This window comes from Primulina eburnea, chromosome 5 (assembly GCF_022965805.1).
Source record: "Primulina eburnea isolate SZY01 chromosome 5, ASM2296580v1, whole genome shotgun sequence".
In the NCBI taxonomy this organism is placed as follows: Eukaryota; Viridiplantae; Streptophyta; class Magnoliopsida; order Lamiales; family Gesneriaceae; genus Primulina; species Primulina eburnea.
The window spans coordinates 8,850,874-8,867,679 of NC_133105.1; the positions used below are offsets into that span (position 1 = coordinate 8,850,874).

The following is a 16,806-nucleotide window of genomic DNA, read 5'->3' on the forward strand; positions in this document are numbered from 1 at the left end:
AATTTAAAATCTTATATAACAATAGAATAGATGTTTGATTTTTTCTTTTATGATAACATAATATCGAATTACTTTGTTTTCAAATACCTATTTATAAATATATACATATATTATGAACTATATAAATGATTATATTATACATTATTTATGTGTGCTAACATAAAATTATTACAAATATGTATTATCTACTTATATGAAAGAGCGAATAATTTTTTTTGGGCCTGTTTTTGTTCCTAGCCGGTAACCCAAAAGACACGTGTTAGATTCTGGGCCCTCCACCGCAACAAACAAAATAAAGAAACTTGTGGGCCCGGTTGCTAAGGCTGAGCTCCTCTTTTTTCTTTTCCTTCTTTCTAACATTCTCTTCACTTGATTATTATTTCTTGAGTTCAGAATCAATACCAAAATCAACTACTCGCAATCCCGAGGAATTCATCTTTTTGGTCTTCTCTTTCCCGTAAACTTCTTTTTCTTCCCCCCTGTGTGTTTAGTATTTGCCGGTTGTTTCTGGATTAAGCTCTAGGTTAGTTACTGGGACCAGATTTATATATATATGTCAAGCCCAACTACACCGCCATCCAGGGTCCATTCTTTCGTACGAAGTTTGTGGAAGCGCTAATCCAATGGCTATTACGCACAAATCGGAATCTCCGATACGCCAAATTCCTTTCTGCTTGAGAAATTCATCGTTTGATTTTCACAATGTGCTTTTTATTCGATAAAATTTTTGTAACGAATAGCTCGATTCAATGTTCTGATTTTTCAAGCGGTTTGTGTTTCCAATATCGCATATATTTTCGGTTTCTTTGATCAAATCTGATAAGATTCAATAAAGTTTGGTCGTGATAGACGATGTGATATGGAATTGCTTATATGTGTAATTTTGTACTATTATATGTTTGAAGCAAGAAGGTATAACAATACTTTATTCAGTAACTTGCTGTAAAAGAGTTTCTGCAGTCAATTGCTTCTATTCTTAATAAGCTCGTGAGAATGTTAGTAGTTGTTTGTTAGAATAATGCATTATTACGAGATTGTAGAAATAAGCATTCTCAGAAGTAATTTCTTTTGTTGTGCGCTCAGAGCTCTCAAATTAACTCTTTTTTGGTTGTCAAACTGTATGTATGAATTTCGGCATCTAGACCTGCTATTTCATATAATGATTTCCTTCTCTCTTTAAATAGTCATGGTTATCTAGGTATGCTAGCTTGAGCTATCTTACCTGTCCTTAAGGAACATCAAAGAGATAATTAGAAGATGAGATTTGTGGCCAGAGCTGATATGTCCTTAAGTGTTATTCCCTTGCATGTATGAAAAATTATTGCTCTATTTCTTCCAGTGTAATGCTAAAAATGTTAGAAAATGCTTGTTTATCTTAACTTTGTTTGAATAAAAAAATTTAGTTAGGAAGAAGTAAACCTTCATGTGGAGAAGTTGTGGATGCTGTTTCATGTGGATCCCTCAATCTGAGGGAACCTAATGGTAAATGTAGCTGCTTTTTCAACAATGATGTGCTCATGTTAGCTGTTGTGCAAAAGATTTTTGTTAGAAATATAGTTGCTGACTTGAGAACTTCTTCACTTACATTCCAAGTTAAATCTTCCAGGTGCTTCAACTGGACATCCTGAAATCAATAAAGACATTTCTGGGTTTGTAAAAAGGTTCAAGCAGAGGAGAAGTCGAACCAATAACCATGCGTCAGACAGCCTTTCTGATATTGATGATGCTGAGGTATATGCTTCATTAATTCATACCCATCCATTTTACTTACGTTCTACCACTTTAGTTTAATGTATGCATCCATTTTTACAATTGCTCATGTTCAAGTGCATTTTGGCTCTTTGATAAATTCTTCTTTTATATCTAAGCCTTTTTAAAGTTTCTTTCCAATAAATCATTAAATTCAAGTTCTATTGGTGCCTATTTCTGGAATACTGTCAGCATTTGACTGGTCCTTACATTTAATGTTGTTTAGGTTAGTAGATATCTCAACACCAAGGAGGAGATGCTTTATAAAAGGATGTTATGGGAAGCTATCAATGGAAAATATGTAAATGTAATTTCTCATTCCTTCTTCTCTGCCTCTATTCTTTTTCATTGCCAATTTAGACATCTGATAAATTTCTCCCAAAGAAACAGGAGAAGGCAGCTGAAAGAAAGAAAGGTGCCCCCCTCAAGAAAGCTGCTAAAACCATGGAGAAAGTGAAGTCAACAGTTAGTTTATGCTTAACGATGATATTTTTCATAGTTTGGAGCTCCATTCTATGATTGCTCTGTAATTCATGATAAATGCTCTATGAATAAAAAAAATGGAATCTAAAGAAGTTGCAATCTTATAATATATTCATGGAATTAGTGGTATTAAATATCATGATGCTTATATATTTTTACTTAGATTGCGGTTGAATGTGGATTGTGTTTTTTGCCAGTTTTTATTATGTGACGAGTATGACAGAATTCTTTTCTTCAGAGGCGAAGTTCCAGAATTAACTATGAAGCTTTGAAAATTCTAAATGAAGAATTGGTAAGCATGCTTTTTTATTTCCAAGATAGTCTTCAATCGCCAAGTAATTCTGGTAATGCATTACGTTATTTATTTAATTTGTATACCAGTAAAGCTAGTCGGCATGTCTATGAGTCTTAAACAAAGAATGCACATGCAACATGCTTGAGTAAACATATCGTTGGACGTTTTAAAAAAGGAACGATCATTTATTCATACACAACTGATAAAATTGTAGGAACACGGTTCCAAGGCATCTCAATCTCATATCATCACTGCAGATTCTTGTGCTCTTAGAAATGACCACACGCCAAGCCTTGAAATGAATGGATCTAATGAAAGTAATGACAGTGGTTTCCAGCCAGAGATGAGTTACGACGAAGAGAATGAAACATCTGCCCTTCATAGTGGTGATTTCTATGGTCAATATGGAGATGAACATGACATTGGCGATTTTTATAATTGATATGGAGATGAAAATCACAGCAAAGATTATTTTTTGTTCGATTAGGATGAAGTCTTTTGGAAAAATTAGTTGGACTGGCGGTACCAATAGGCATACGATTTAATTGTTGATATGCTATGAGTGAGTAGCTATCATGCACGAATTCTACTAGAATGGTGTACTCGTTATCATAATTTGTCAGATACGTCCTGGCGTCCTGCATATTGATATTTGATAAATACATATCGAAACCTTGTACATGCAAAAATAGAGATATTCGTCAGATCAAATGTGGTGGTGATCATATTTTTTTTTATCATATCCAATGATATTATGTCTTGCCAGCGATATACTTTTAGGGCCAATTTTTAGTTATTATATAGTTATTGCCAAACGTAAATTTTATAAAAAATGAAAATTAAGTATGACATTAGAATCCTTGAAAGAGATGATATAGATTATAAAACTCAAATCCTCGGCATTATTAATATATAATTATATGGTGGTAACACCGTAAAACTATCTTATAAGTTTATTTTATTTTCATCCTTTAAATTTCTTTTGATTTGTTTTTACTCTTCCTTCCATGAAGTATAGGCATGGTGCAAAACATGTGAGTAATTTTATAGTGTCAACATTAATTTGACAACGTCATAAAAATATATAGCTATAAAAAGAGTAAAGAACAATAAAAAGCAAAATGACGGGCCCAAGACTCCATTGAGAAATGGCAGGACTAACGATCAAACGCAACCTTAATTTTTATGTAAGACTATTATAGTGTATTGTATTCAATCCACTAGGGATTCTTCAACTATCCCTTTTCCCGAATTTTAAATATCATTTTTTGGGAATAAAATATGAATTCCACCTTTGAATATATTAAATTGTTGATTTCAATTTTATATAAAATTATTGTTATACCATAAATTATTAATTTTTTTCAAAAATTTAAATTGATTTTGATACAATGTCATTATATATTTTTAAAATTAATAACTCAAAATTTTGTATTGATATATTTAGTATTTGGAAATAGTTAAGAAATATAATTATGAAATTTTCTTTTATAAAATTGTGGTGTTGGGATTGAATGTTTAGTTATTTGTGGTGTTGCTGTAACTATAAGCACAAAGATCAATCCTTAAGTCATTCATTACCTTCACAAATTTGAAGATGAAATCTATTAAGTATTTTTGTCAAGGTTTGACATTTAACTATGGGGTTCTTGTAACATTTTTAGGTCTCTTTTCAATTTTTGAAACTAATTCTTAGAGCTAGAGTCATTTATAATTCCGATTAACTTGAAAGTTTTGTTACTTTATCAGCTCTTCTGATTTTTTTGTTATATGTTGATATTTACTCAACGTAAAGATATTGAAACTTGATGAACTAGCATATTCTGTGATTGTGAGTTGAATCAAAGTTCTATGGCAAGATCAGAATTGACCATCAGGCTGGAATTCAAATGGTATTTTGATTATTAAAGTATATTGGGATACTCTTCAAAATTAAGATGAATAAATTAGGCTTTTTGAAAATTTATGAAGTTGTGGTGTTTATGGATTGTTGAGAAATAGTTGGACTTTGCTCTGGAATTTAGAGACACTAGAAAGAGATATGTTTTCAACTTATACAACATTTTCTTTTGTGTTTTGTATCTTTTTTCTTCGAAGATCATCTTTGCACAACCATAGAAAATATTCATGTTATTTCTCACAGTTAGGGAACATGTCCTAAAAAAAACCTTATATATCATATGTAAAACTATCCAATTTCATCGTGAAATGAATTTAATATTCTTTGCTCCTTTTTGATTGTAGAACATGCTTTGTAAGGCTATTCTTGCATTTCTCTCGCTTTAAAAAAATATAGCAAAAAAAATTTTTAAAAGGAAAAATCACAGGAGAACGTAGAGGAAGAAGGTTGTTTACGCGATCGACGTGATAGTGGTGGTTTTTTTGGATCGACTCAAACGTTTGTAAGGCTTGGTGTTCTTGAATGGGTTGTGATTGGCTGGGGATTGAAATTGTGCTTTCTACTTGATTTTTCGGAATTTTTAGAATGTTTTATTTGTTTGATTGATTGTTGTGGGTTTGTGGTGATTTTTTTTTATATTTTTTCTGTCACTGTTCTACGTTTGTGATAATGCTCTGGTTTTAAAATTATCACTAAGTTTTGATTATGTGTGACTGATAGGAAGGCAAAACTGTATTGCTCTTGGTGAAAGTTTTTGGCAAAAAAATTGTTTTTGTTGGGGAAATCTCCTTATGTGTGTATGAAATCATATTGGATGATCCGTATCTATCTCTCATATCAATAATACTAAAAGATAGTTACTATGCTGATTGTTTTAGAGTAGCTGCGCGAACCTGGGCAAACACCTCAAGCATTGAGGTGATGATACCTAGTATATACATAATATATGTATTTATAAAATATATATGATATCCCCGGATGGAAGATGGGCTCGGCCCGCTCTCGGTAGCCCATCTTGTTGGAAGCCTAGCATTCTAAGAAGCCCGGGAGGTCACCTGGGAGGTTATCCCAGCTGACCTCCCATATCAGCAGTTACGACGATCGGAGAGGTCAGCCGAGTTCCCGAGCCGAGCTCCCTGGCCGACCTCCCAAGCCGAGCCGACCTCAAAGACGGGGATATCAGGACGATTGGGGGCTCCGCGGCCGAGCTCCCATAAGGTCCTAGCTTCAGGCGGGCTCATACCTACGAGAGCTCTTACTCAGACATTGAGAGCGTAGCCCACAGAAATCAAAGTCCGGGAAGGTAAAGCCCATTAGAAATCTAATCAAATCTTAAAAATAAATCCATCTTTCTAAATTCAATAAATCTTAACCATCATTTTTTTAAAAGTTTTTTGATTAATTATTTTAAAAATAAAAATACATGTTTTATATAACTAATATTTATATATTATATTTTTAAACTTGAGACCCGTGTTCTAAAAAAACTTCGATATCATGATCCTGTCATTTTACTCATTACCAAATTTTTCCTTATTTCATTTAACTTTCATTATTAAAAAACAATAATTTATTATTATATATTTATCAACACTGTATCATCACAAAAAAATAAATCAAATAAAATAAAAAAACTATATAATATTTTATTTTTATTAATTTTAAAACTTTTATATTTTTTCGTGTATGCATATATCGCATGCCAAAATGCAACTTCCTGCATCCCATTCATTTAGTATTACTTTCTTTTTCAAAATCAGTTATTTGCAAAAAATTACTTGTCAAATTTTTATTAAATATAAGAATAAATGATAAACTACTTTATAAAATTTACCTTTTCGAACACTTTTCAAATGTGTGAAAATACATATTGGCTTGAATGAATACGAGGGATGAACTAGTATTATATCATAGCCAAGGATAATAATGTGTGTATAACTCTTTTTTTATCATTATCGATGAACTAAAGTGAAATTTGACAAATTATGGAGCGACTAAATTGATATTTGAATTGTCGAAAGAAAAAAAAGTGTGTGTTGAAATTTAAAAAAAAAAACAAAAAATATTATAATATTAGTATTATATAAAGATAAAGTTGGAATTTCTAAGGGTAGTTTAGTAAAATTTTAAAAATTCCAAATTCGAATCCTTTTTTCTCCAAACAAAAAATGAATTTGTAAATACCATTTTTAAATTTTAAACCAAACACCAAATGGAATTTCAAATACTTGAATTTCCAAATCCAATTCTAAATCCCACGAAATCCTCTCAAATCCTGGTTACCAAACACACTGTTACTATCGTATCCCCAACTTTAATAAAATAGAATATATACACGTACATTGTTTGCGTGTTTAGTTATTATGATAAATTATATTGTTGAGTATGTCTCTTGTTAGATAATTTTACTGAGATAATTTTACGGATATTTATTCTTGAGAGAAAAGTAATCTTACTAGGAAAGTCTTTATGATATTATGATACAATGCGTGTGGGGTGGTGGTTAACTAGTTATAGATGAAATTTATTACTGGTTGAGTGTGCCGTAAGGTGGAGGGAAGTAGCAAGGAGAGGGCGAAAAGCTCAGCAAAACCAATTTTCTTTGGGTTTTCCTCGCAAATTCGCGGCACAATCATCATAAAACCTCTCAGAGATCACACCTTTATTATTTGATTGATTTAGTTTTTACTGAACTTCAAATATTCCTTCTCTTATTTTTTTTCCCAATTGTCTTTGATTTATAAAGCTTGTTGTGGTTGGTATATGTATAATAATCCTCCACGCACAAGTAATGTGTGAGTGTGCGTGAAGTGGCATGTGAGAGCTCGTAGGAGACGGATTTAAAGAGTGAATAATATTCCCAGAAAATTTTTAGCCCGCCTTCTCAAGATATGGACATGTCGATCTCAGGCAGGTTTTTGGTTTTTGTTTTTGTTTTCTTTACTAGGGATTTTTTCGCTTTAATGCATTTGGTATATTTTATATGTAGGCGGGTTTTCTGTTTAAGGCTTAGATCAGGCTTTTTTTTTGTCTGTTTTTTGTTGGGATGCCTTGAATTTCGTTTGAACTTGAAAGCATGTTTTTTTTTCAAGTTAATGGAGGAGGAGTGTGTTCTTTGTGGATAGATGAAATGGGTGTTGACTAATTTGTGGAGCTGGAAATCGAACTAGGGGTAGATTAGTTTTTTTGCCTTTCCTTTTTGTAAACGACCTTGTGCTTGATTTGATAAATTATTTAGTCCATTTTGACTCTGTTTATTCAGTTGATATGAACATGGCTTTGTAGGTTTAGGGATGAAAATTTGCAATTTTTTGTGCTGTCGTAAATGCTATTGATCAGTCCACATTGATTGTAGTCTTAAGGTAATAGTGGTGAATGATGTTTCAATAATATGCCTGCTCTTATGGTTGGGATGTTTAGTTTCTATGTGGCACATATTTTATTACGGTTAAGGTGAAGAAGATACTTTATATTTCTTCTCTAAGGAATACAGTTTCCTCCAGGCTAGATGTAGGAGCGATACAATGGAATGAAATGATCTTAGAAGGAAACACATTCTTTTATATCACAAGGGATTAATTTCTCTGTAGAGAACATTGAGTTTACACGATAGAGAGAAGATTAGTAGTGTTTGCGTGAACTTCGTCAAGAAACTGATGTCCCAGCGTTGGATAAATCGAAAATGCTTTCACTTGATTAATCGAGTAACAATAATTTCTGCATGAATGTGTATCGGGCAGGACTTTCGAACCTTTTACGAATTTAAGGGAGAAATCCCTGGTTACTATTGGTCGATTTAGATATTCTAGTGTGCGGCCTATACAACATCAGGTCTACAGGATCTCGACGGGTTGATGCTTCTATTTGAATCCTAAATGTTTGTGTAGTGCATCCCACAGCATGATTTGTCAAACCATCAAATATTCCTGATTTTCATATTGGTTACAACCGCATGTACCTTGAATTCGAATGCATTTATGATTTTGCAGGACTTCATGCAAAGCATCAACAGGACTTAGAAAATTTGACACTAACCTCACAACCTCTCAAGACGATAAAGTTCTTCATACTGGCCATCATACTCTATCTGAGAAAAACAGTATCTTATCTTTTGTTGCATAGTGGTTGGCTTATGCTGTTTTCTATCATTTTCTTTATACCTGGGGCACTACTTGTGATTGTTGACGGCCCCCATGAAAAGGTAATCAAATGGTTTATTATGGTGTTCTTGATAGGCCAAAAGTTTCTATCATTTGTAGATGGTTGATGATTATTCTTGGATGGAACATTCCTTTCAAATGAAAATATGAATTTTCACCATTATCTATTGAGAAAAGGGTGGTTTTCTTATGCCAATTTAGTTGCTGTTGCTTTTGCCAATGGTCAACAATTTTTTTTGCTTTTCAACGTACATTTCTAATTTGATGCAGCATGTCGAGGAAGTTCTACGTTATTTGCAGTTTGGATTTTGGTGGATAGCTCTAGGTGTTGCATCATCCATTGGACTCGGTAAAGCAAACAACACTTAATTGAGAAAGCCCATTTTTTTTTTAAAATAACAGTAGATTACCTTCTGGAATATCTTTGTGGCGTTTATGAAAATTTAATTTATTATCCGTAATATGTTTTTTACGAGCTGAATCTTAGGAACTGCATAATCAGGGTGTAATCAATATTGTTAACTTAGCTTGCGTGCTAACAGTTCAATGACTTTAGCAACTTTGGCTCACAGGGCAAGGTTGAGCCTTGTAACACATTTACTGAAATGAGCTCTTACTCTCATATACGACCTATCATGGGTGGACATCTTAATTTATTAAACACTTTTTAGAAAATGAGCAGTATACTCAGAGCGAGATCCAGAATTACGGGGTAGGGGGCAATTCGATTGGTATTATAGGGTGAAACCTTAAAATTACACAAAATCTCGATTTGTTTTTTGTTTGAATGGTGTGACTGACATCCAATTGGCTCTTTGACTGGGTATACTCTCCCATGATATTGGTTTTGAAAGATATCCTCCTATGATTTCAGGTTGGCTTCAATGTGAGGCATTCTAAGTTATTTTGCATTAAGACCATTATCTTTTATGCATGCTAATTATCCAAACGTTTTTAAGAGTACGACGGGGTATAGTTGATGACAAATGCAACATCTTGTTGACGATTACTTAAGTTGATATGTTTCCTTTACAGGATCAGGATTACATACTTTTGTTCTTTATCTGGGTCCTCATATAGCCTTCTTCACTATAAAAGCAATGCAATGTGGCCGGGTAGACATCAAAAGTGCACCATATGATACTATACAGATGAAACATGGCCCTTCATGGCTAGGCAAGAATTGTTCCGAATTTGGGCCTTCAATGTTTTCATCCACACATGGTATACGTGTTCCTCTTAGTAGCATATTGCCTCAGGTCCAGATTGAGGCAATTCTGTGGGGCCTTGGAACTGCACTTGGTGAACTTCCCCCGTACTTCATTTCAAGGGCAGGTATTCATTTCTATTACTTGTTGGTAGTTCAGACTTTGTGTAGAGTTCAGAAATTTATGTAACTTTAGAAGTATGATATTTTGGCCTTGTTTTGTGAAAAAAAATCTTTATGTGATTAAGTGGGAATCAGAAAACATTGTCTATCTACTGGTAAAGCTTCCAATCCTAACCCAAAAATTGTGATATTAGCTGCCTTGACTTTTATCGTTGATATTCTAATAGGTATTCACTTATGAACTCTGAAATTTGTTTTTTGAACTTTTAACTGATCGATCAAAAGCTGAAACGTATGCTCCCACTTTACATAAAGTAGCAACTCTGTGTATTAACCTGTTAAAGACCTCATATATAACCTCTTCCTTTTCCAGCAAGCATGTCAGGTGAAACGGTTAGTGCCGTGAAAGAATTAGATGCTTCCTCCTTTATGGAAGACAATGGATTTATCACTACTCGTCTAAATCGGATGAAGAACTGGTTCTTCTCACATGCTCATAATATGAACTTCTTCTCTATTTTAGTTCTTGCTTCGGTTAGTTTTATTTCATATTGTTCCATGATGATTTCTTTACGTGGTTTTCAATTTTCACTTTTATGTACTTCCTGTTTCTGTCAAAATTTTCTACAAATGAATTATTAATTTCGTCTCGTTTTAGCTGCTATTGTATCATGTCCATGGGGATTTTTTTGTAGGTTCCTAATCCTTTATTTGATTTCGCTGGTATCATCTGTGGACAATTTGGAATTCCATTTTGGGAATTTTTCTTGGCTACAATGATAGGAAAAGCTATAATCAAGACTCATATACAGGTTTATATGTTGATTCTGTTTCATTGAAATTCATACGAGGTGCAATTTTTTTAATTTTAAATTAAAACGTGTCGATCTTCTACAGACTCTACTCATCATTTCGGTATGCAACAATCAACTTCTTGACTGGATTGAAAACGAGCTAATTTGGGTGCTTAGGCTTGTACCTGGTTTTGACTCCGTCTTACCTAACATCGTCGCCATCCTTCATTCAATGAAAGACAAGTATTCGGCCACCAAACCTCATGCTCCTTTAAATATTGAGGTACTTCTATTTCTCACTGTTACCCCCCACCTGAACTCGATTTGAATCGTATTGAGTTGTAGTTTAAGGTCGACAAACTCGATATTCTTTCAATCATCAACTGAGCTTTCTAAGATTGAAGCGTGAACAAGTCATTGACAGTGACATGTAACTATTGTAAAAAAAAATTAAGAGCGTGATAGACTAATTTCTAAAACTCAAGAAAAAAGGTACCGTAACCGGAGGAGCACTCAAATCTAAGTAAAATGTGCTCATAGCTAAACTTGATCTCGATCAAACTAACTGGTGAGTGGCACAACCGCCTTTTCCAATTACCTTAAGTTGTGCGCATGATTTATGGATTATTGTATAGGTGGTATGATCGAGAGGTATTTGTCGTTAGATGAACGAAAAAATATATTTTTGTCTTCACTTGTCTAACTTGATAAACATATTTTCAGGCAAAGAAATGGGATTTCTCGCTCGCGTTCATTTGGAATACCATGGTTTGGTTCGTGTTGATGAACTTTTTTGTTAAGATTATGAATGAGACCGCGCAAGGGTATCTAAAGAAAGAGCAAGACATGGAAACTGCTTCATTGCAAACCAAGCTATCACAACCTTCTGATGACTAGTCATTCATCTTGATGAAAATTTTCTTTCCATTTTTCCTCTTTGTTTTTTTTTTTAAAAAAAGTAATGAAAAATGATTATAAGAATTAGTACCTGGAATTTGAGGTAGTTACTTTTAATGTGAAACTCGTACAGAAAGACAACAATTTACTCTTTTTTGTTGTGTAGAGGTCATTGTAACACTTGGACATGATCATTGGAAACCAGTACTATTTTTTTGGCAATGTAAGTCGATGTTTCGCTTATGCTTCTTTCAAAGTATCAGTCGCATCTAATCAAATTGTAGACTTTTTTTCCTTAGAAATTCTCGAATCATCATTCTTAAACAAGAGAGCAAATATTCTAAAATTTGGGATCTATGTTTTGGCAATCACCTCCACCATTGCAGCATTCTTGTAAATAGTATTGGTTCGTTGGGATTTTGATCCTCATCATTGTTAGTCCGACATCTTTGTTTGTTGGACAATTTTAGCCATTTTTTCGATGTGACACCAATATAGTTCTGATATGTGTAATGTCACATCAACACTCTCAATGAAAAATTATTAAAAATCAAAAAATATACGACTAAAACTGAAATTTCATAATATAAAATATCAAATCGCAAAATAACAAACATATATGACCAATAATACAGTTTTCTCTTCTCTTTTTTTTTTTCCATATTTGATTTGTAACCAATTAGTCAAACTCGATCAATTCACGGTCTTAATTCACTAATTTTTTTCCTTCCAATTTTGACGTGCCACCGAACATGTTAACAATGTCTGGTCATGTAAACAAATTTCGGTATCACGTTATCATTTTTGAACTTTCAATATTCCAATAAAAAAATGAGTAAAATTAATTCAGACCATAAATTACCGGCAAACAAGGGGGAAGACCTAAAACATGGTAGGTTCGATCCTGGGTGTGGGGGTAGTGCCCACACCCCATATGAGTGGTTGAGATTCTACTTCATGGGGAAAAAAATTTTTTTAAAAAAAAAAATTGGGCCATAAAAAATTCTGACCCTTGGATGTACCTCTACAGACAGTGCCTGCAGGGGTAGGATCGAATTATCCCTAAAACATGACTCTATCTCGAGACTTATTCCGTCAGCTAAGCTTAATTGCTAACTTAGCCTCTATAATTATTTTTCGTTTTATTTTAATCCATTTAGGCTCCGTTTGATACGTGTGATAGGATAAGTAAATGATTAATAATTAAAGTGATTAAAAAATGAAATATATAGATTAATAGTATGGTGGGATATATAACATGATATTTGGTATGATTTTAAAATGATGGATTAATTTTGTAAATTTTATTATACTGACCAAAATGCTAATTACATATATATTCTTAAAATAATTGGATAAATAATTAAATATTTATAATTATAATTTATATTTATTAAAATTAATTGAAATATATTTATTAGAAATAAATTTGTAAATATGCATTTACTTTAATAATAAAATAGTAATAATATTTTAAATATTAATTTTATTGTTAAATAAATTTTAGTGATAATTACAATATTATTGTTTTTTTAAAATAATTGAAAATAATAAAAATATATGAAATTATTTATTAACAAAAATAATAAAAATTTAAATATTATATTAATTATTAAAATTTCACTAATTTAATTTTCATATTATATTGAAAAATAAAATTCAAGGGTATTATGGTTAATATATAATCTTATCATGATCACTATTCAAGAATTATAAATTATGGATATTTAATCAAATCACACAAATAACATGATTAGTGAGGACTTTAATCATAATCAATGGCTTGAAGACTAAATAAAAAATGAACCAAATACAAAATAAGGAATGATTATCTAATAATTATTCCCTTATCATGTCTATCAAACATAACCTTAATACTTTATTTCAATCACATATTGTAACTTGTACATTTAATCCACCAATCCAAATCCAAAAATTAGAAAGTCCGTCCAGTCATGATCGATGAACATTTATTTTTAGTCATCGAAACATTATCCATAATATTTTGTGTAGGAAGAGAAATCAATTACGGTCAACCATGAATTCCAATGACAATCAAAGGTAATTAATTACTTTCCCACGTCAAACCAAAATTTAGACCATCCATTTTCCTTAGTAGTAGAAACTATATTTCCTATCCATCACAAAATCCCATTGTTTTCAAACGTAATACCGTAAATTTAGGAAATATATTTTACTATAAAAGAGTCATTTTCTATTACAATATAGTGCACATAATCTTGGTCTTGGAGATAATAAGGCAGGAGAAGAAAGGACAAAGATACATGAAATATAGTATTTCTTTGGTTCTTTGTCTCCCCTCCTGCATCTGTGTTTATATTTTGTAGAAAAAATTTCCAATCTTTCCAACCCTTTTGAGAATTCTCGTGGAAGCAAAAGAAATAAGAAGATAATGGCAAGCGAAGAGCAGATCGTTTTCAAGTCTAAGGTCACAGGCTATGTGATGGCATGCTGGATTCTTGCTGCCTTTGGTGGCTTAATGTTTGGTTATGACATTGGTATTTCAGGTAAATATACGTTGTATTTCATGATCAAAAACCAAGTTGAGTTCAAAGTCGCGTTAAAACATTCGACAAAAAGTGAAATATACTCGAGATCAAAATTTCATGTTATTGGTTTAAAAATGGAACCTATAAAAATTTTCAAGTGCTTTTATTTTGACTGCAACTGCCTTAATTAATATCATAAATCATGTACTGTTATCAAATGAAGGCTAGCTCAACTTTGTTTATTTGATTGTATTCCTTGGCTTTGTTGATGAATATATAAATACTATTTGTGGGATTTATCTGATTGAAAATTTACTTATTTTATGTTAGGTGGTGTAAGTGGAATGGATGATTTCTTGATAAAATTCTTCCCCAAGGTTCATGAGAGAAAGATGCATGCCAATGAGAACAACTACTGTAAATATGATGATCAGCTGCTCCAACTCTTCACATCCTCATTGTATCTAGCCGCACTCGTAGCCAGTTTCTTTGCTTCCAGAGCCTGTACAGTTCTAGGGCGCAAGCTTACCATTCTCATGGCATCCTCCTTCTTCATCCTCGGCGCAGTTTTCAGTGCTTCGGCGAACGTCTTGTGGGTGCTCATTCTTGGAAGGATCCTCTTCGGTATCGGAGTTGGCTTCGGGAATGAGGTATACACATGTTTTCATTTATTTTTTTTAAGTGATTTGTCGAAGATTTCAAGATTTTAGCTGGCCAATAATGGGATTGTGTGATGATAAAGCTTAATCTTTTGGCAGGCTGTTCCTTTATTCTTGACAGAAGTAGCCCCTGCACAGCACAGAGGAGCAGTCAACATCCTCTTCCAACTCTTTGTGACCATTGGAATTTTCATAGCAAACCTTATCAATTATGGCACCTCAACTGTGCATCCTCATGGCTGGAGAATTTCGTTAGGACTGGCCGCGATTCCGGCTGTTATACTATTGTTTGGCTCGTTGGTTATAACAGAAACCCCCTCGAGCCTTGTTGAAAGAGGCCAAGAAGATAAAGGAAAATCTGCGTTGAAAAGGATTCGGGGTGTAGATGATGTCGATGCCGAGTTTCAGCAGATTGTCGTTGCCTGCGAACAGGCTCGACTAGTGAAGAAGCCATTCCAGAAGCTTTTCAAGAGATCTGGAATACCTCCTCTGACCATTGCCATTTTCATTCAGATTTTCCAGCAGTTCACAGGTATCAACGCGATCATGTTCTACGCTCCTGTCCTGTTCCAGACTTTGGGATTCAAGACCGATGCTTCCTTGTTGTCGTCCGTGATCACGGGTTTGGTGAATGTTGGCTCAACGTTCGTGTCTATCTATGCTGTCGACAAGATTGGAAGGAGGAAGTTGCTTCTGGAAGCCTGCGTCCAAATGTTGATTTGCCAAGTAAGTTTTATTATTCCATCTTACCATATATGGCGTAATTCGTCACGGATGGAATGTGCATTCGTTTCATTACTGTGCCAAGAAATGAGTTGATCAACAAATGCTGCGGTAGTATGATTCTTATATATACCATAAACATGAATTCACCTTGGGTTGGAAGCCCGGGAAAGGGTTAAATCTGTGCGGAAACTTGTGTTTGAATTGTTGTACGGTTGTGCAGGCTCAATGCCTGGATTGTTGGGTTGTCCATTCATATATATACCTTATGATCTGACGTAATATGACTTGACTGGTTTACGTTTGATTGATGGAAGAAAATCTATTCATTTCTATGTTTCAGATTGCAATCGGGTCTATCTTACAAATTCACTTGAAGGAAACAGGCTCACTAGACAAAGGCCTAGCAGCTGTGGTGGTGTTTCTTGTGTGCACATATGTGATGGGTTTTGCCTGGTCTTGGGGCCCAATGGGGTGGCTGATCCCGAGCGAAATCTTCCCTGTCGAGACCAGAACTGCCGGGTTTGCGTTCGCGGTTAGCTCAAATATGTTGTGCACTTTCATCATTGCTCAAGCTTTCTTGTCCATGTTGTGCCACATGAGGTCCTTCATTTTCTTCTTCTTCTCTGCCTGGATTGTGGTGATGGGCCTCTTCGTTTTGTTCCTTGTGCCCGAAACGAAGGGCGTGCCGATCGATTTGGTCGAAGAAAGGGTTTGGAAGCAGCATCCTGTGTGGAAGAAGTTCTTCGACGATGAAAAGCCAAAGAGTCTTGAAATGGCATGAAGGAAATATCTGGGATTAATTTCAAATTATCTGGGGTTGAAGTCATTTTATTTTTGTTGTCTTGTAAAAGTTATTTAAATTTATTGTTTGAATCTTCTTCTTCTTTTTTTCCGGGTTATTGTGTAATGTTTTTGAGTTATATTATAGAAAAATAAGCTTATCTTGCGACAAAATTTCCCTATTCAATTGGAATGCTATAGTACACCAAAATTATTGGATCTCAGGATAAAGTGAATCTCACCTGAAATTATGCAGGGATCTATATAATATAATGGTTTCGATATTTTCTCACCTGCTTCTTTTTTTAAAAAATAAAAAAAATAAAACATTTCAAACGGCCAGATTATGTGTGCTATTTTTTAATTATATTTTTTAAATTATGTATAACCTTTTAAATTTTAATTATGTGTAAATTTATTTTTTTTTCAGTTATGTGTAATTTTATTTATGAAATAAAAAATGAATATTTCAACGTCATTTCTCTGCAACATAAACCAACTCTCGCAGAATCATTTTCGAGTT

The 16,806-nt window shown here is 33.4% G+C and overlaps 3 protein-coding genes across 7 annotated transcripts; all 3 read left to right on the forward strand.

Annotated features, from left to right (window-relative positions):
* Positions 1–363: 363 nt before the first annotated feature.
* Positions 364–3,270, forward strand: LOC140832910 (uncharacterized). Of its 5 annotated transcripts, none has more exons than XM_073197205.1 (7): positions 364–1,308; positions 1,404–1,482; positions 1,607–1,731; positions 1,976–2,056; positions 2,134–2,214; positions 2,471–2,524; positions 2,785–3,270. In XM_073197205.1, exons 1-7 carry the CDS (start codon positions 1,258–1,260, stop codon positions 2,827–2,829), a joined length of 516 nt encoding a protein of 171 aa, XP_073053306.1. In that variant the 5' UTR covers positions 364–1,257; the 3' UTR covers positions 2,830–3,270. The 5 variants fall into 5 exon arrangements, with proteins under 5 accessions (XP_073053306.1, XP_073053305.1, XP_073053307.1 ...); XM_073197206.1 differs by having other exon boundaries at positions 365–1,308; positions 2,140–2,214; positions 2,785–3,267; XM_073197202.1 differs by having other exon boundaries at positions 365–1,308; positions 2,742–3,264.
* A 3,838-nt stretch (positions 3,271–7,108) lies between these two features.
* On the forward strand, positions 7,109–11,851 carry LOC140832912 (vacuole membrane protein KMS1-like). The gene is made up of 8 exons (XM_073197207.1): positions 7,109–7,337; positions 8,417–8,628; positions 8,858–8,936; positions 9,623–9,922; positions 10,291–10,451; positions 10,613–10,729; positions 10,815–10,994; positions 11,435–11,851. Exons 1-8 carry the CDS (start codon positions 7,319–7,321, stop codon positions 11,606–11,608), a joined length of 1,242 nt encoding a protein of 413 aa, XP_073053308.1. The 5' UTR covers positions 7,109–7,318; the 3' UTR covers positions 11,609–11,851.
* A 1,988-nt stretch (positions 11,852–13,839) lies between these two features.
* LOC140832913 (sugar transport protein 8-like) lies at positions 13,840–16,442 on the forward strand. Its single transcript, XM_073197209.1, has 4 exons — positions 13,840–14,136; positions 14,449–14,768; positions 14,877–15,503; positions 15,844–16,442. The coding sequence occupies exons 1-4, from the start codon at positions 14,022–14,024 to the stop codon at positions 16,282–16,284; spliced, it is 1,503 nt and encodes a 500-aa protein (XP_073053310.1). The 5' UTR covers positions 13,840–14,021; the 3' UTR covers positions 16,285–16,442.
* Positions 16,443–16,806: the final 364 nt, after the last annotated feature.